The 19921-nt window shown below is 41.7% G+C and overlaps 1 protein-coding gene across 2 annotated transcripts in view; it reads left to right on the top strand.

The window, feature by feature from the left end:
- Nucleotides 1-19921, top strand: part of efnb1 (ephrin-B1) — a 287394-nt gene that overhangs the window by 115075 nt on the left and 152398 nt on the right. Inside the window, exons 4-5 of one of the 2 annotated variants that reach the window (XR_013792867.1) lie at nt 9801-9926; nt 16284-18258. Coding sequence is in view for 1 of the 2 variants with exons in the window: in XM_079556269.1 (XP_079412395.1) it covers nt 9801-9926; nt 16284-16678 (521 nt within the window). In the remaining variant the exon portion in view is untranslated. Of the gene's footprint in view, nt 1-9800; nt 9927-16283; nt 18417-19921 lie in introns of those variants that run through there. The other variant, XM_079556269.1, reaches the window with a different exon arrangement.

The following is a 19921-nucleotide window of genomic DNA, read 5'->3' as shown; positions in this document are numbered from 1 at the left end:
AAATCCTTTTTGTAGTCACTGTGGGGGTAATACAAGTGTTAGGGGGATGATTGGGGGGTCTTTCATCTCCCCCTGGTGTCTCTGGCCAGAAAACCACAATTGCAACTTTCCTGTCTCCGGGTTGGAGCCACCAATACACACTAATGCAATCACAAAGAAGAAGCTAACCGGCTGACATGCTACGACACCTGCAGTGACACTTATGGCCTCTAGGGCAGGGGTCACCAACCTTTTTTCAGCCGAGGGCTACTTCAAGAGCATGGGGTTGTTCGAGAGCTACCAGTTAAAAACAAATCCTGAAGAATAAAATGTATAGTGTTTACTTACAGGATGTTGACGCCATATTATATCAATAGCTTTATTTTAAACTCTTACTGAGTCACAAAAACAGAAATAATTGTATTTTTTCTCAAGGGCTACTGGGCACCCCTGCTCTAGGGCCACGAGTTACTTAGTTCTGCTTTAAGGAAGGAATTGCATAAATTTACTTGAACTAAGCGATTGAGTACATTTGGTCTAGTCTTAGATACGTTTTTTTTTTTTTAATTGCCAATGGAACAAGCACATTTTGTTTTATTTCAAATGAAAAAGAAAGGTTTTTAATTGTAGAAGTCAATTTGTCTGATTTCAAGTGGGATTTCTGCTCGCTCCATTGGCATTAGCATTTAAAAAAAAATCTTATCTTAGATTAGTTTGAACCGACGCAAATTCAACATCTTGCCTTAATTTAAGCGATTGTAAGTCATTTATCCATTTAACATGGTCATTTATAGTGTAATTAAAGCAATGCGCAACTGAAATCTGCATATTTTATAATTTTTTGAAGACACAGACATTTATTGCAACTTTCCGACATTAACTTAATGAAGCCATCCATAGCCGAGCCTGCTGTCTTTCACTCCAGTCATTTCTGTTTTCATTCATGCTGTGCCTCTTGTTTAAACATGACACCAGCAACTTAAAAATCCATATATTTAAGTTGTAGTGCAGTAAATATGCTGGTCCAAAATACATTTGTTAAAAGTGCTTGGATAAATAGCACACATTGCTACCCATTTCGGCATTTACTGGAGTGGTGTTATTTGGAAGCGCACACTACTCAGTTATATTACATTTTTGGCTGGTCTACCCACACCTGGATATTTGAATGCCGGCTAGTGGGATGACAGTGCTGCATCCTGGCAGTCTGGAGGAGGCGGATAGAAGCTAACAAGCTGCTGATGCTAGCAAGGTTCGAGTCGGAACAAATTCAGCAGAAAAATAAAGTGAAAAATCCCCAACAAACCGTCTCGGAGACAGACAGGCATTGCGTTATCTTCCCCATGTAGGTCAATTTGAGAGTACGACAGCTCGCGATTGCAACACAGCCCGACGCCTGACAGCACCGACGCAAAAGTGGAAGCAATCCTGGCTCGAGCAACAACTACTAATACAACCAGTCGGGTAAATGAAGCTCCCGGGGTCGTGTTAATGAAAGTTGAAAGAGTTTATTCGGGAGGAAACTTTTGAAGAAATATCCCCGGTTTGGAGGCATCTCTGCGTGTCACAGTGGCTCCCAGGCTTTCCCCCCAATTTCCCGGGAAAAAAAAAAAAAAATGGACCGGAGTCGCTGTCACTCACAATCAGCGTGGCCTAAAAACCTTGTTAGGGAAGACGCGGTATACCCAGCTGCTTCGACTACTACTTACATCTATTTCTGTGGGTGAGAGCGTCGATGCATAATGTGCCAATCCAAACGTACGCACACACTCGCACGGTTACTTGGGGAAAGGCAGACAGAGACTTTGATTTGGCTGTCACGCACACGGCCTAGGCGCCTGTTTGCTGTGAAAAGGCTTATTTACTCGAAGAGGGAAAACTGCTTTGAAATCAAGTGGCCTGGCTATGTTACCCGCTAGTTTGCTGCTTCAAGGTGTAATTTATAAGATTGTCGTTAGCTACACTGTGCTACATTGGAAATCACTTGCATATAATGTTATGTTAGAAAATGTTGGCGGGTGGCTCTCTTATGCCGGGTTTTAAAGTGCCGGGAATGTGAATATCATTTTAAATACATCCCTTTCTGGAAAAAGCACATGTGTCCTGGATGCTGTCATAATAATATATAGTGAAAAAAAACATATTTATAACCGTTTAATGTTACTCCCTACACGTTTTTTTATGATTATTACTTTCTAACCATTTGGGGGACAAACAATGTTTTTTTTTTTTTTGATCGACCTCCTAGTTATCTGCTCTAAACCAGTCCAAGCCAGATCTCAACCAGCATAAACCAGTCCAGCCAGACCTGATCTAAACCTGCTCAAAACCCATCCAAACTTCCTCTAAACCAGTTAAAACCAGGTCTACATAAGTCGAAACCTGTCAAAACCTGCATGAACCAGTCCAAACCAGGTCTAAAACGGTCCATAAAAGGTCTAATCCAGTCCAAACCAGGTCTAAAATGGTCCATAACAGGTCTTAACAATCCAAACCAGGTCTAAAACGGTCCATAACAGGTCTTATCCAGTTCAAACCAGGTCTAAAATGGTCCATAACAGGTCTAGTCAAGTCCAAACCAGGTCTAAAATGGTCCATAACAGGTCTAATCCAGTCCAAACCAAGTCTAAAATGGTCCATAACAGGTCTAATCCAGTCCAAAGCAGATCTAAAACAGTCCCTAACAGGTCTAATCCAGCCAAAACCAGGTCTAAAACGGTCCATAGCAGGTCTTAAGCAGTCCAAACCAGGTCTAAAATGGTCCATAACAGGTCTAATCCAGTCCAAACCAGGTCTAAAACGGTCCATAACAGGTCTAATCCAGTCCAAACCAGGTCTAAAAACGGTCCATAACAGGTCTAATCCAGTCCAAACTAGGTCTAAAATGGTCCATAACAGGTCTAATCCAGTCCAAACCAGGTCTTAAAACGGTCCATAACAGGTCTAATCCAGTCCAAACCAGGTCTGAACCAGTTCAAAACAGGTCTAAACCGGCCCAAATCAGGTCTAAACCAGTCCGAATCAGGTCTAAACCAATCCAAACCCGCTCTAAACGTGTCGATTCCTGGCCTAAACTGGTCCAGTCCCAAACTGGATATTTGGAGTATTACACACTTGAACCGAATGGTAGAGACATGCAGATTAAGAAAAACATTTGATTTGATAAAGCGTGCTCGACCAAATGGTTCAACTACTAAAGGGTTAACGATATGATCCAAAAATAACAAATTTAGCCAGCAGCACCTCTAAGTGTGTATTATGAAGGAAAAATGTACCCAGCTAATGCCATGCCATAAATTTTAATTGATGGGACTACTTTGGGCATTTCGGGGTTCGAGCCGCTCTCACACAAGAGCAGCCTTTACCTGAGGCTCATTGAAAAATGTGATTGTTTTCCTTGGCCAAACAAGAGAAATTAATTACCTTCAACAAAGAAAATAATTGCATTTTTTTGCAGGCCCCTGCTCTCCCACACTCTGCAAACGCGCTGGATGTTGTTTCACCAAACAGAAAAAAAAACCTGGTCGCAGCTTGGCTCTGACCCCAGATGCTATTGTGTTTAAGCCACATTTCCTCCCCATTCTGCCTCTGAATGCCAACACCTCATCTCCGCGCCAAGAGCCGAAGATCTGCCCATATGTCCACCCATAACTCACAGTTTTTGCACTTCATCTCTGCAGTTGTAGCGGTAGTGTAAGTAATAGAGTAGTAGCAGTAGAATGGTACCAGATATAAGAGTAGGCCTAATAAATATTAATCAGTAGCTAAAGTTCTTAGCGCCGTGTGTTATTCTTTCATTGGCCCCACCATTTCCAATACGTCGCTCTTTTTAATGTTACATTTGCATTAACGGCGGCGCAGAGGACCCTCGGGTGTAATCATGTTGAATCATTGCGGGAGATGACACATCGATTCGTAATTGTCCTCTAAATGTCTGCCGACCACGTCTTTTGTCTTCATTTAAAAAGCCAAGTTGAGGACGGAAGACAAATTGATTGAAAGGAAAACATAGAAAGGCCATATTTTATCCACGCAGCAGTCGGTCCTGTCACACGGCACTCGTTAGAAATATGTTGACTCAACCGCTATATTCTGTCATTGTCTGATGAACACAATGTCTTTCTGTTGGCCAATTAGTGCAGTCGAAGTATTTAGTCTTGGGATAAGCAGTAATGTCGGTGGTATTAGTTCTGGCAGTCCTGAGAGAAAAGTTTGAAGGAATTATTAACCTGAGAGAGGAGTTTGAAGGAATTATTAACTGTGGTTAAACTAGTAGTAATAGTAGTATTAGCTGTGTTAGCAGTAAAGAGACAGGAGTAGCATTAAGCTTTTGCATGGGGTTTGGGATGGATATCAGTGTTGGGGTTACAAAAATACATAACTTTTTTCAGTAACTAAGGGATTTAACATATTACTTACACAAACTACTGGGAAATATTAGTTATTACAATTCAAGTAACTCGAGTTACAAGTGCACTTAAATGTATGAACGAAAATAATGGACACTGATGTATAAGATGTGCAGTTGAGTGCAGCTAACGCCATCAAAAGAAAACAGAAAGAATGGGGGAAAAAGAAGGAAAAGGAAATCTTTGACTGCAGTTTTGCTCGGTGGCATTATTCTATTTTCAGGTTTATATTTTGCCAAAAGTAACTGAAAGTAGTGTAACTCGGCTACATTTTTGAAGCAGTAATGTGTAATACAAACATATAACATGTTTATAGCTATAATTACTAATACAGTATATAGATACAGGTCACTGGAATCGCCCATATATGGTCATTTTTGAAAACAGTTAATGGGGAAAACAATTTGGAGAAAAATCGAAACTTTCTCTAATTATTCAAAACAAATGCTGCATTATGAATATAGTTTTCTACTAAATAAAGAAACAAAGACATGGAGAGGAGCAAAGTGGTTTAACAGACCATAAATAAAATGTATAGCATTTCAGGATGTCACAATATGGCAACCAAGTCAAATGAGTGTCAATGTTGAGTTATGACGCTCAGTCCGAAACACTGATGGTTTTGTTGACGGTTAGGATTACATAAGTGCAAACCCTCTAGTAGTTGTAGCCGAGTGTTGGTGGTTGTAGTTCGGCAAGTTGGAGTTATTTCTTAGTTGAAGACATGTCGCCTATTTTTTCAGACGGCAGGGGTAAAAATAGTATTAGTATTTACAGCGCTAAAATGAGTCATGAGTTTGAGTTGCAGTCAAAGCAATCATAGTAATAGTTTTAGAAGCACTAGTATAACCACTGGCCCCTCTCGTCACGCAGCACTCATTATAAATATGTCGACTCACGGCCTATTCTCTCTCTTTCCCCGCTTCATACAATGTCTTTCTGTCGCTCCATCATTGAACCCCCCCACCCCCCAGCCCTCCTCACCCCCCTCCCCCTCCTCTCTGCTTCCTTCTGGCGGCTTGGCAGTTCTGAGGTAGTCGCTGTCTGCATAGCTAAGGGAAATGTCAGCACATAGGAGAGTGAAAAAAAAAAAAAAAAAAAGAGGAGAGAGCGAGAATGTGTATGAGGCACAAAAATGGGTCAGGACATTAGAACAACGCTTCCCCGCACATGCTCAGTAGTGTCCATGCATGTTACCGTTTGGGTAGATGCCCCCGAATCAGATCGCTGCGCGCTCGCGTATCCTCCGCCATGCGTGAATGTTCCCACTTCTCACTCTTGTCTTTGCTCATCAATTATTGACGCCGCACAACAGCTTACGGCTATAAGTTCACCGCTGCAGCAATCAGTCTTCGGCTCTAATGCGGTGAGGAGTGTGGGCAGCGAGGAAACAGTGGACAGTGACAAGGGAGATTAGATTTATAATGTAGCGGGGCAGGGCCAAATTTTTAAATAAGTGCATATACGAAACAGCCAATTGTTCTTTCTGATTCACCTCATATGTCCCCCACTAAAAAACGATGCATCATAGGAAACAAGACGTGACTAAATCCAAGATACTCTCTACATTCTCTGGACCGAATAAAACCCAGTTATCAAGTAGGAATATGTTTGTCATGCATGAGTTTCACAACAGAGAGAAGGACAGTTCAAGGGCGGCATGATGATCAATTCCCACCTGGACGGGGCCTTTCTGTGTGGAGTTTGCTACAGTTTCCCCCACCACTAAAACATGTACAATGGGCCAGGATGAATGAGAGTGTGTTTGAGAGTGCGATGGAAGCAAATCAGTCCATGGCTTCTGGTTTGATTAGTTCATTAACATACACAGTCCCTACCAAATACAGTACCAACCAAATTATCATCTGTTTACTTTACTTTACTTTACTTTACTTTACTTTACTTTACTTTACTTTACTTTACTTTACTTTACTTTACTTTACTTTACTTTAGTATTAGGGTCCCCATTAGCTGTGCTTTACAGCCCGCTAGTCTTCCTGGGGTCCTTGTTAAAAGCATACATATGCAAAAAAATATTGTCAATATGACAGACAGCAGACATAAAATACATAATAAAGAGAAAATACAACAAGTACAATGTAAACTTAACATCATTCTGCAACCTCAAAGATAATCAACACCGATATAGTTCTTCAATGGTTCATTAAAAACAGATTTGTGGTCTATTTGAACCAGGTTTAGTGGCAAGACGTTCCATCCCTTCATAGCACTACAGACAAAAGTGACTCTATAAATTGACTAAATAAAAACATAGGATTATTGAGTCAAGTAGAGAATAACAGTGAAGCTAAAGCTTGATCTTTCCCATTAATCCAGCCCAGATAAGAGTGCATAGTTTTTACACTGGTTCTATAAGAGCAGTTCAGTGCCAAACGGGCATCTGTACTGGGTTGTTTTGGGTAGTGGACGTTTTGCCTTTCGCCACAAAGGTTTTGTCAAACTCTCAAATTACAAATAATGAGCTGACAGCTTTTAGGAAGAAAGAAAAGAGTGATAAAATGAAACGTATATCTGCAGACAATGGAAATGCTGCTGGTAATGTAAATACACATTTAAATGTAATAGAACTTTAAACACTGCCTATTATTACCATTATATTACCAATAGTTCCACCTCTTTTAGGGCTGCATTGTTATATTTTATATCTGAAAACTGTCGGGAATGTAGATCATATCAATGCAATGATTTACTAAACCATTTCAACACAGAATTGGCTTTTATTTAAGCAAATTGTATCAAAATCTGATTAAAAACACACACTACATCAGAAACAGAACTAAAATGGAACTAAATCAGGAAAATTTGGATTCAAATTTTTCAGTGATGCTGCAAGATATCATGGCTTCCTGGGATATGGATTAATTCTAAGATAATTTGTGGGTATATTCTTTATTATTTTTTCATTACCTCAGCTTTCTTATAATAGTGCTGATGCCAAATTTCATAAACTGCACATTAAGTCCTATTTTGGCCCTGCCTATTCTCCTGTGCGCCAAAATGTCCACACCCAAAATGATTTCTTGCCAAAAAAACAAGATGGAAATAGAAAACTGACTGCTAGACGACAAGGTATTTTCTCCCCATTGGATCGGACGGCCAGACATACCTCACCGCAAGGGAGCTGAATGCAAATCGACCCTATTTTCTGGCGCACACCCCCCCCCCGTGAGGAGGCCTGTGGGCAGATGCAGATAACGGTCCAGATTGAGTGGGGGCATCAGATAGTGCGGCGAAACACATCAGTAATAGTTTATAACTGTCGAGTGTCTGCCCCGGGTCATAAAACTTGGACAGAGCGGGTCCACGACTGCACTGTTCAAAGCACAGAAGCTTCAAAGAGACACAAATGTCCGTTGATAACCTGCTTGTCAGGTCTCGAAAGCATTCATGTTTTCAGTGGTAATTGTGCTGTCAGAACCGGTTCAGATTCCCAGTTAGTGTAATGTCAAAACGATAGAGATTTTAAAATGAACATTACTCGTTTTTTGTCTTTTATCAACAAAATGCGCAGATTTTGACCCTTCATTATCGTGCAGAAAATCAGTGTAAGTGAAGTTACCATATTTGGTTCCTTGCCCTAAACTGGGGGGAAAAAATGACTGTCAACAAAATAACCATATTTGGTTTGTTGCCCTTTAAGAGGTAAAAAAACAAAAATACGGGGGTGCTGGTATTCAGGAGATGTTTTGTGATATTGATGTTTGAATGATCACACCTGTCCTAGGCAAGAGTTTTTGTATTGCGATTGTGCTTTAGGTGCAGTGGGCGGAGTCAGTCACCTCCAAAATTGTAAATACGTCAAATCTTTGGAAACATAAAAACGTAGTCCTAGGGTTTATTGCTTCTTTTGTCATGAAAATACAGTAAGTATGAATAATAGGTGCAACGGGCATGTCCAAATATGGATAAAATGAATTAAGTTAAGGTTGACGTGAACAGGGCGTATGATCAAATATGGTGCCTGGCTTTTTCCTGCTGTAATTTCACTCATGTCACTACGTCCTCCAAAACCAACACGTACATCATCACTTAGCACAATTATTCACCAATAAAATAAAATGTTTCATCAACTTACCATGGTTAGTTTTCAAGCTATGTAAAGAAATGTCCCATGAATTTAGCCAGGCTTGAGTCCTTTTCAGACTTCAGAGAAAACAGGAAGTAGAGAGCGCGACCGGTCCCTGCTGATTGGTCGAATGCCACAGTAGAGGGATCTGTGATGTAGAGTGATCTCTTCTGATTGGCTGAGTGAGGACCACATGCTTCTTTAGCTTATGAGCAGCAGGGAGGCCAGTGTGCGGAAATTACCAAAAGTAATCACTTGCCCTGTAAAGGGTTAATGTGGGGACACCATTATATACATGTACAATAATGGGGCTAGGGGGCCAGGACTCCACTGAAAAGCAGATTCTGGCGTCTCAATGGAATTTATCTGGTTCTGCGGTATCAAAAGTGGTTGTGTATAAGTAATTTTAGCAGTACGTTGTCATAGTGACACTAAATATTTTGTAGCTTTGGATAAGATGGTCAACTCTGGTTCGGTTTGTTCTGTAGAAATGCTTTTAGTTGTGGATACAAGGTCATTTTTGTCTTTGTTTCAGCGTTTTCGAAGTACTTCTGTTGTGGTTGCAAGATTGACTGTCGTATAAATAGGTGAAGCAGTTAATATTGTAGTAGAATCGGTTGTTCCTTGTAGTCACGATTGTATAATGGTAATTGCACCGGGACACTTGTATTTACCGCACAGAGAGTCATCAAGCTGCCACACATGTTCAAGTAGATAATGTGTCTTTCTCCCTAAAACGCTGCTCTTTCCTCCCCTCCCCCCCACCTGCCTCTTCCTGTTCTCATACAGTCAGAAGTGCTCCTCTCCTGGAGTTAAAGCCAGGGCAATAAATAAGGCATATTATGGCCTTTTAACGCGATGAATAATGTAGAACAATAAAAAGTTAATATATAACTACTTTAGCCTCATTCTGCCATTGCCTAAGTGTATTGTCGGTGCGCGCTGTTGGGTGTGGACGGGCGCGGACGGGGCTTCGTGCTCGCGGGTCGTGAATGTGTCAGAGCAGGAGATGCCTGTCTGTGTGTTTGCGTTGAGAGCCGCCGATGCTGATGTGAGCACATATTTTTTACGACAGGACAGGGATTGCGGCCTGTTTGGGGATCCGTGCAGCAACTTGTCCTTCCCCTTCCCGCGCTTTCATCCGCACTTCTGAGCCGCGTTTGAACACATGCAACCATAACCTTCCCCGCGTATGAAAGATGTATCAGAAAGATAATAAAGAAAAAAAAGCCATTGTAATTCAGCGCAGGTGCAAACTTGCAAAACCAAGGCTGACTCTTTCTCTCTTGTGTTTTGTTTTTTTTGTTCTGTTTTGTCGCATGCAGTCCCGAACGCAAACCCGGCGGTGCCAGAGACCCCGAAATCTGACGCGGAGGACAACGCCATCCCCGAGTCCAGTCCCAGTCCATCTGACCACAACCGGATAGGCCCGGTGCTGCCAGGAAACCATGGTGAGCAGATTGACATTATACACATGAACACATGCGGCTCCGACCACACATCCAAAATGGCTGACAGCAGGGAGGCTCGCATTTAGGAAAAAATAGTTTTTTTTTAGATATATGTGTAGTGCTTGTATTGGTAATTGTATGTTTAGTTGTAGCGGTAAAAGTGGAAGCATTAGATTTACATTTCACACTTACAAACATGTGATTGAATTCAGACCCAAAATGGCCGACAACAGGGACACGCGCTTTATTAAAACAAAGGTTATTGAATAGTTAAAACAACGCCTCCGGGGTTGTCTGTAATAATTAATGCCAAATACGAGAATCTGAAAATCTCTTTTTTTCCCCCTCCAAAGTCATTCAGTTTAGCGCTTGAGGCGTTGCTTTGGTTCATATGGTTTAACAAATAGGCATAAGTGGTTGTTTGATTAATAGCATAACACATACCTGTCCTGCATTACACCAAAATAAACATCCTTATCTGATCACGTGTTTAAAATGGAAGGATAAGGGAATGGTGATTATTAGCAGTAGAAGAAATCGTAGAATTCAACAATAGAGCAGAGTTAACCCCACATGACTGCAAATAACCAAACAATGTGCGCTCGCCTTTAAATAACAGTTACCCAATAGTTGTAGTGTACATGTGAAATAGACTTACAAAATGAGCCCTGCAGTCACTGTGGTATGAATAGATGAAGTATTTAATATTGCAGAATTGGTTGTTCCTTGTAGTCAGGATGCTATAATGGTAATTGCACTGGGACACTTGTATTTACCGCACAGAGTCATCAAGCTGCCACACATGTTCAAGTAGATAATGTGTCTTTAATGCTGCTCTTTCCTCTCCTCTCCGCACCGTCCTGTTCTCATACAGAAGTGCTCCTCTTAAATCTTCATTTTGACACATAAAAGAGATGTTTTGTTTACTTCATTCTTCATAGGGATTTCTTTAAATACGTTTTTGGTATGGTATTTTCTTGAAACTATTACAATGTTCACATTATTTCATGTTTTGCTTCTCATCATTTATGTCACCTCTGAAACATAAATCAAACTTTTACGCTCAAACAGTAACATTTTCTCCAAGAACTTTTTTAAATTATTAGTAGTATATAAGTAGTATTACTCTAACTTGAGTAAATTGTTTGACTACTCTACCCACACCTGCCGCACCTATATTTAACTAACTGTTCTGATCTGGGGTTGCTGCAATTGGCCAGGTCTAGGTTAAAGGGACTATACGGAATTTAAAAATGTAAAAATCAAGTATTCCCCCCCCCCCCCTACATGTTCCAGCAGTGTCCTAATGTGTAGAATGAGCCCAGACCTGTTCACCACAACTGCCTCTAAAATCCTGCACTGTCACTCAAATAGGTGTTGATTCGGGTCCGAAGTGCCGTCATGCATGAGCTTAATATAGAAACTGCAGTTACGTGTAAGACCTGAGGTGGTAGTAGTGAGTATAAGATGACCGACTTGCATCTAGTCCCTTGAAGCAACACTATGAGAATGAGATCAGCTGACGACCTGAGCATCCTGAGTGACCAGGTTATACCATCAGTGGATTTCTGATGGAACTGGCCTATTCCAAGATGCGGATGCCAGGATTCACCGGGCTCACATTGTGAGAGAGCGGTTAATGAAACACAGTGAATATGTGCTGTAATCAAAGCTTGAGGAGATGACCTTTTTTTTTCTTGTGGCAGCTTTGTTTTGGTCAGGGAGCGTATTGCAAGTGAGGTGAAGTGTTGATTTGTATAACCCCCGCGGAAATCATTTAAAATTGACAAATTAGTGTTAGATAGCTCTGGTTCACACCTGCTATTTATTTATTGGATTATTTTCTAGTGTTGTCACACGTCTAAGGACATGTCTGCCTACAGTTATGTTTACAATGTGTCACCGTGGTTACTTCCCTCCCTCCAGATGATGTAAAAGAAAACTATCTATAGATCCTCATATCAGTAACATTTCAAATCCCTCCCATTACTAACAATCTGCCTCGCGTTAGTCATTCATTGTTCACTGAGCTTACACTCCACCCAAGGAGTTTTCAAAGACAGACTTCTTGTTAATACGTTTCTTTTTCCTTTTTTTTTTTTCTCCCTACACCTCATTAGAATTGCAGATAAATACAGATGAAACGCTCTGATAATTGAAGAAGTCATTGAGGCCTCCTTGGTTGCTCTGGGCCCCTCCTTTGCTTCCTGTTTTGCAGCAGCACCTATCACCGTCAGGAGGGAGAGCGAGGGAGAGGGTTTTTTTTTTTCTTTTTCATAGCAACTTTCTGACTCACTCGACAAACTTCTGACTGCACACTTTTCTGCCTGTCCCAAAGTGATAAGGCCATTTTATAATTTGCTTATTTGACACTGGTTACGCTATAAAAAGACCGTCTCATGTCGGGTTTTTTATTTGCGCTGCATGGCTAATTTTCTTTACCTGTCTGAACTTGTGGACCCAGTGAAGTGGAGAGAAAAAGGGCTGATGATTTATCAGCGCCGCCTTCTCTAAAATCTGTAGTATTCTGATTAAAGCGTTTCTTAAGATAGCATTTAGCCACTTAAAATAGAGGACTTTTTCTCAAGCAGAAGTCAAATGACACAGATTGAAAACACGGGACACTCAGTTCATGAATAATGATAAATCCAAACATGTTTTGCCTTTATTATACACGGCTTGTAAACTCCCAATATCCAGGGATTTTCCAAAAAGTAGTTTGTGTTGTGGAGAATTTAGGATGTTTCGCTTCTCATCTCAGAGCCTATTTTGCTTTAGGTTCCACTGGTCCGCACAAAGGTTGAAAGCACTTTTACAAAGATAGACAAGGTATTACTTTTAAAGCCTACTACATAGTGAGCATGATTGAAACTTGAAATTGTTTCTCCACATTCCACAACTGCAGTTATTTAAAGTTTAGGCCGTGTCCGTGTGCACTTAGAGGCTCTGACATGCAGAGAATGGGGTTTAGTGACAGGCTCCCCGGCAGCAGCTCCACACAGCGGTCGGATTGACGAAATTCCTCTCGTCTTTGATTTCACCGATAAGGCGCCGCACCGGTAGCCTTCCAGTGATGTCATTTAGTCCCCCCATAAGACCAGAGTTATCCGCCCCGTGTTCCGGCTAAAGACGCGGTTAGTGGTCATTAGTGCAGCTACATAAGGCGGCTCCTGTGTTACAGGGCGGGGCCATCGTGGCGGAGGTGGGAAGTGACTCATTTAGATAAGCTCTAAAGCTGAAAACCCAGCGTGTGCTCGGTAAAAGTTGTCATTATTGTTTTGGTAACATGAGTAGTTTGGGATGCAGTAGTGATAGTGGTATTAATAGTGATAGTATTGGATGGAGTAGTTTTCTAATATTCCATTGAATTGAAGTAGATGCAGGAAGTGTGGGAAGCAGAAGTTATGGTAGCTTTAGAAGTACTGGAGACAGACTATCCAAAATCAACTTTTTTTTATTTTAATGTAACTCTTTTTTTTCAATGGTGGAGGGAAAAAATCAAAGACCATTGTTTAATTGTAAGCTATTGTTTTGACTTCTCAATAAACAAAGTTGGGAGGGGAAAAAATGACTTTTTTGAGCATTAAACCAAGTTAAAACATTGTTCTCTTGTCAAAACCTACCCAGAGTAGTGTATTTTACTTCATTCTCACAGTTTTGGGCAGTGTTAATCCTGTTTAATTTTTCTACGTTTTTGATTACTATTGCATTATTGCTAAAGCCCAAAATCAAGCACTGGAACTGTTCATCAAACTGCTAACCACGCTGTAAATCGAAACTGAAAGTTACTTCTTCCACCCTTAGCTCCTATATTTCAATGCTTTATTATTACAGAGACATTATTTTGAATTAAACGTAAAATATCAAAAGCTGAGACACCCAAAATAATGTTTAAAGCAGGGTTCGGCAACGTCAGGCCCGAGGGCCAAATCCGGCCCTTCAGCACAGAACCTCTGGCCCTCAAGATGATTTTGAGAAACATTATCACACAAATCAGAGAGTACTTTTAACATTATTAGAGTTAAATGGGAGAAAAAAAAGGTAGAAATATCAATACACCCAATTAGGTCATATATTATGGCATTTGACAAAGAGTAATCGTTTTATGGAAGAAATGACAGAAATCTACTTGAGTTAAGAGATTAAATCTAAGGTTTGAGTAGATTTGGTCTGGTCTTAGATGATGAAAACCTCTAGTAGTAGTTATTCTCTTAATTCAGATGATTTTGTGTCATTTCAAGTGGATTTTATTCTTGTTCCATTGGCGCTAGCACTTGTATTGGTTCAAACTGACTCAAATTCAGCATAGAAGAACTTTTATTCAAGCAACTTTAAGTAATTTATCTCATTTAAGATGGTCATTTTTCCTACCCCTGGTTTAAAGTGTGATCTGTCAGCTATAAAATGGTGAGTGGAGTGAAAAAGGTAGAATTACTGTTATTATTACGCTAACATCAGAAACGGACAACATTGCTTAAAGTTGTTGCTGTAGTAGTAGTAGTTGCAATAGTACTTGTAGCACGGGGGTACCGAGGTTGGCTGTAAAAGTAACCTTGTAACTTCCAGTGTGAGTACTTCCTCCACCTCAGGGTCACTGACAGTAAAGATCGCGGCGGCGGGGGTTAGCTCTTTGGCAGCAGCTGCTAGCATACATGGAAAACAGATTTGGTCGGACTCAAGTTTCAACTCGGTCATTCTCTCTCATCCTCTAACAGCCCCCCACTCAGAACCACCACCGCTGCCGCCGAACCCCCCCCACCCCCTCCCCGGACAGTCCCAAACCTCACAGACAAAAGGATACAATAAATTCAAGATGTTGCCCCTTTCTGTTTGCGCCCGCGTCTTAGCAAAAACAAAAGTGCCCTCTTGACATGTCGCAATGTTATTCGAGGCAGGAATCTGGATTGTGTTGAAGTGGAGACCGCAGATTTAGTTAAAGGGAAGGCTATTTTGATTGAGCTAATTCACTTAGATTACATCAATGGGCCTGTTAGTCCTGGCAGAGCAAACAACAAATGGCGTGATCACGGTTGATTTAGGGAGATCCGCTCGTGACAGCGGCAGTTAGCGGTAAACGCTATCGCTGTCCTCTGAGCGCTTCGAGAGAGGGACGCGAACCAAAATATTTGTATCTGTCCCGAAGCCAAGTGAGTCCCGCCCTGTAACAACATACTACCACTTTTCCTGCTTCCTGCCTTAACCCAATTTTCTATAGCAAGATAATAGTATGTGACCATTTAGCCTACTGTACATATGTAAGTTATCTCTGCCTCTGCCAATAGCCGTGGACAGTCAAATTTGAACTGTACCTTTTATTTGGCACAAGTTTAACACCAGATGCTCTTCCTGTGACTTGACATATGCCATGAACATGTATTGAAATGCACATGCACAACACGCTTTGACCTTTATCTTTATTACGGATCCCCATTAGCTATTACCATACTATTCCTCAAGGTCATGAGATGGGTGCTGTAGAATCCAATGCAAAGGAAAAGTTCAATACCAGAACAGTCCATCTTTACCAGTATATCTTTCCTTCTGTAAACAGTTTTGAGTAAATTCATATGTTGAGAAAGGCACTGAAGTAAAATGTTCGCTGTGGTCCAAACTCATTCCCAACATTGGTAACATATTTGTATCATCCCAATTCTTCACATGGATGAGTTTATAAGCATTAAGCACGTTTCACAACTTGCAGGGTCACTTTAACAGAAATGCTGGAGAACTAGCCTGTAAGTTCATGAAAGTGATGCAAGTGCTTTATAATGAAATGCACATTGTTTTTGCCACAAATGTCTGAGTTAACGATAATAGATACTGACGGCATCACGTCATAGAAAGGGGCGTGGCCTCGCCGAGGGGAAAACAGAATCTTTTGGCAAAAAATACAATGTTATTTATCACATACAAATAAAGTAAAGTCTAAATCAGGTCCATATGGATGTTTATTCACAGCAGATTGTTCAGTAGAAGTGAAAAAACGGCAGTCATAGCTAACACTAGCTAGCGTTAGCAATAGCACGATGCTAACATGAAGCATCATGTTGGCATTCTCCATTATTTATGTATTTATGGGCTGTTGATCCACTTTGCTCCTATCCATGTATTTGTATCTTTATTTAGTAGAAAACTATATTCATAATTCAGCATTTGTTGAAGTAGTTTTTGAATAATTAGAGAAAGTTTAGATTTTTCTCCCATTGTTTTCCCCCTTATCTGTTTTCTAACATGACCATATATGGGCGATTCCAGAGATGCCGCCTGTATCTATACTAAAGGAGAACAAAACACATTTCCTTCCCCTGCTTGTCATATGATTTCATATTGACTAACACCATTTCTGTCTCTCCACAGACCACATGAACCAGGACCAGTCCAACACGCCGTCCAACTCGGACGGCTTCCTGGGCTCCCGCGTGGCCGTGTTCTCCGCCATCGCCGCCGGCTGCATCATCTTCCTGGTGCTCATCCTGCTGCTGGTCATCCTGCTCATCAAGATGCGCAAGCGCGCTCGCAAGAATTCACACTCGCAACCTCGCCCTTCCGCCTTGTCCCTCAGCACCCTCTCCAACCCCAAACTCCCGGGGGGCACGGCCGGCACCGAACCCAGCGACATCATCATCCCCCTGCGGACAGAGAACAACTACTGCCCTCACTACGAGAAAGTGAGCGGCGACTATGGCCATCCGGTTTATATAGTCCAGGAGATGCCGCCGCAGAGCCCTGCTAATATCTACTACAAAGTCTGACCTGCCCTTTTTTCTCTCCTGCTTCACTTCTTGTGTCCTCAAAAATAAGTAAATACACAGAGGAGCGCTTGTTTTTTTTCGGATTTTCAAGAACACTTTTCTGCATTCAGGGGGGACGTTTGTTTCGTGCCGCCTGCTGCACAGATCTGGAGAGACAAGCACTGACCAGTCACCAGCGGGGGGTTCGAAATCTCTGTTTGTTTGGATTTGTCTGAGAATCCCAGGCCCCCCCATCCCGTTGTAATCTTCTATAGCCTTCCCCTCACACAGCCACCGATACCCCCCGATGCGTCCTCCGCTGGGCCACCGTACACAGGGGCTGGGAACAGAGTGGACCAACACGTGTGGATGGACACCTTTTGCGGTCATCTCCGTTTTCCCCCTGCGGTGTCCAGCTGGCGAACAGGCACAGACAAGGCCCTCTGAATCAAAGCGTCGAGGGGTCTGCCGTACTTGCGAGCTCATAATAAGTGTGAGTGCTTGTGTGAATGCTTGTGTTATACCGGTGTCCAGATAGCTCAGGTATCCCACACAGTGCGTGAAAAAAAAATAAAAAAAACATGTTCCTATCCCTCCTCGCACCTCTAATGTTTGCCTTACTATTTTTGATGGAGGATTTCCCTGGTTCAGTTCACAAAGCAGTTGTATTTTGTTAGACTTTTTTCCTACAAGTGCACAATGTATAGAAAAATGATCATTCTGTCCATTTCATCTCCATTTCCTCTCATTCAGGCCCACTGCAAAGACTACCTATACTTGGACTTTTATTGTCGAAGTCTGTGGGGGGGGGGGGGGATGCGCTAGCCTCCTCTCCATCTATCTAGCCTGGTATTTACGACCTACTTATTTGACAGTGTCTCCCCTGTGAACGAGTGTGTGTGTATGGGCACGTCTAGACCAATGCAAAAGCTACGTTACTGTATCTAAATCCCCGCAAAACAAGAAAGACGGCGCAGCGTGCCAACAGACCAACAAGATTAGCAAGAATCCTCGAGTTGGCAGTTATTAAAAGTTTCAGCAGCGAGACACTGGACTGGATTGTTTAGGCTATTCGGCTCGTGGTATTTTGTTTGTTCTAGCCTCTCGCGCTGCAGTGTCAACATCCAACACTTGGTTTATTGCTCGGTGGGCGTAGGTTGAATTCCCGTCGTCTTTTGGCTGTAGGCAAGGCTTGTCCGCGCGTATTATACAAGTTGGACGGGACAAGGATACTGTATTGTCTATTGCCAATTGCCATCTGTAGCCGACTAATGACTAATCCATGTGCTAGCTCGTTGCCCACTCTTAGCAGCAGGCGGCAAAGTATAGCAGGAATTGGGGACACAATCTATTCCTATGACTTAACCTTACCGGGAGATGGCAGCCGCGATGGGGATTGAGGGTTCGGGAAAGGGCTAAAGTTTGAGGTGAGGCTGGTAGCAGGTACTTTAGCATTCATTTTCCCCTGCCTTCTGTGCGCTGAATAAGAAATAAGGTGCAAAATATTCTTGAGTCGAGCCATGGAGGAGGACAGTGCAGTTCAGCTTTCACTCAGCCCTTGGGCATAGACGCAGAATTTAGGGGTGTGCATGTGTGTGTGTGTGTGTGTGTGTGTGTGTGTGTGTGTGTGTGCACCACAGCGTTTTACAGGAAGATTTAGCACTATTTCTTGCTTGAAATGGCAGTTTTCTCTTTCCACCTGGTATGATAGCGTGATGCTAGCTGGAGCCTTTTGGGGGGACAGCGTAAAGCATGCAAATCTTAATCTACTCAAATTTAGACTATGTGGGTGCCTGTCCTGGCGCGGCAACAGCGCATCAAGGCTTTGGCTCAAGAAATCCACTGTTATCTTGTTTGTTTGAGAGTCTCTTGTAGCCAAAAGTGAATAGTCTAACTTCCAAACTTGTATGTACTTTCCCAGACAGCGACAACCACCAATTGTTGCTTATATTATAGGTGCGAATGCTCATTGTAGTCTTTTGCATTTGGAGCAGACTTTGCAAATTGGGCACTTTCCAAAAATTACTATCTTAGGAGAACGTTTTGGCTCCGATCTTCGCAAAAAAAAAAAAGAAAAAAGTGGCTTTCTCTTTCCAACACTGTATGCCTGTGCGAATGAATGCGCGTTGTAGCCTTTTGCGTCGGAGCACACTTTTTTTTTTTTTTTTTTCGGACTAAAGAGGAACTCATGCTTTTTCGCTAGGTGCTCCGAAGTGTAGTGTGGCTGCCAAAGCGTAGCGTGCCGCAGTCTCAGTTAATGATGTGTGATGAGGGGGGGGAGCAGATAAGGACAGTTATTCCTCAGACACTGCTATCGCCTGACATTTTTGCATATCCACCAAACGGCACCCGAGACCGACAAGCCCAGGTCCATCCCGTGTCATGTTTATTCACCCTTAGAGACACTCCCATTATACGCTATGCCACTATCTATCCATGGATTTTCTTTTTTTTTTTTTTTTAAACGGTGGCCCCTGCCTTGCTTGCTTGAAGATTTTGAAGTTTGGGGTGGGGGGAAAAAGACTTGAGACTTTTTTTTTTGCGTGTCGTTAACCTCGGAGTTAACCACTTGCGCAGCTGTTTTGTGCGCTCTCTCTCTCTTTTTTTTTTCTTTTTTTTTCTTTTCGTAAAAGCCCTGCGTTTCGACTCAGCGTGGAGCCCTTCTGCGAAAGACATCTAGATCAAATATTTTTGTTTCGGATCATCGCGCGACCGCTCACCTACACCAGCCAAGGGACTCATTACCAGATCACCACCACTTGTACGGCCATGCTCCTCCCATTTCCCATTCATCCTATAGTGACCACTTCTTAATGTTATTCGAATTTGAGTATTGAGTTTAAACAAAAAAGAAAGAAAAAAAAAAAAAGGATTATGTAAATATATGGATAGAGCCCGGTTTTAAAGATGTAATTTCACCTGAACACTGCTCATAAGAAAATTTAAAAAGATTAGATTTTTGTAATGGAGGATGTTTGTAAATAGCTGTCTTTTTAAAAAGTGTGTTTTGTATGAATCCTTGCATTTTGTCTCTTGTTTGCAATATGTTTTTCTTTAATTTTTTTTTTTCTTTTAGAGTTAAATTGTATATTGCAATCGACACATAAGCTGTCATTTGCAGCGTCCAGTATTGTCAGAAGTCTTTGTTACCACATGTGTTAAAGAAACTGGGGTTCATATTTTTAAGTTGTTGTTTTTTCTTTTCTTCCCACTCTTCAACAGGAAATGAAAAGAAAGAAAAAAAGAAAAAAGCCCATGTCCAGA

The sequence above is a fragment of the Gobius niger genome, assembly GCF_951799975.1.
Source record: "Gobius niger genome assembly, chromosome: 5".
Taxonomy (NCBI): Eukaryota; Metazoa; Chordata; class Actinopteri; order Gobiiformes; family Gobiidae; genus Gobius; species Gobius niger.
Note: the sequence above shows the minus strand (reverse complement) of the source record. Positions and strands in the feature narration are given on the sequence as shown.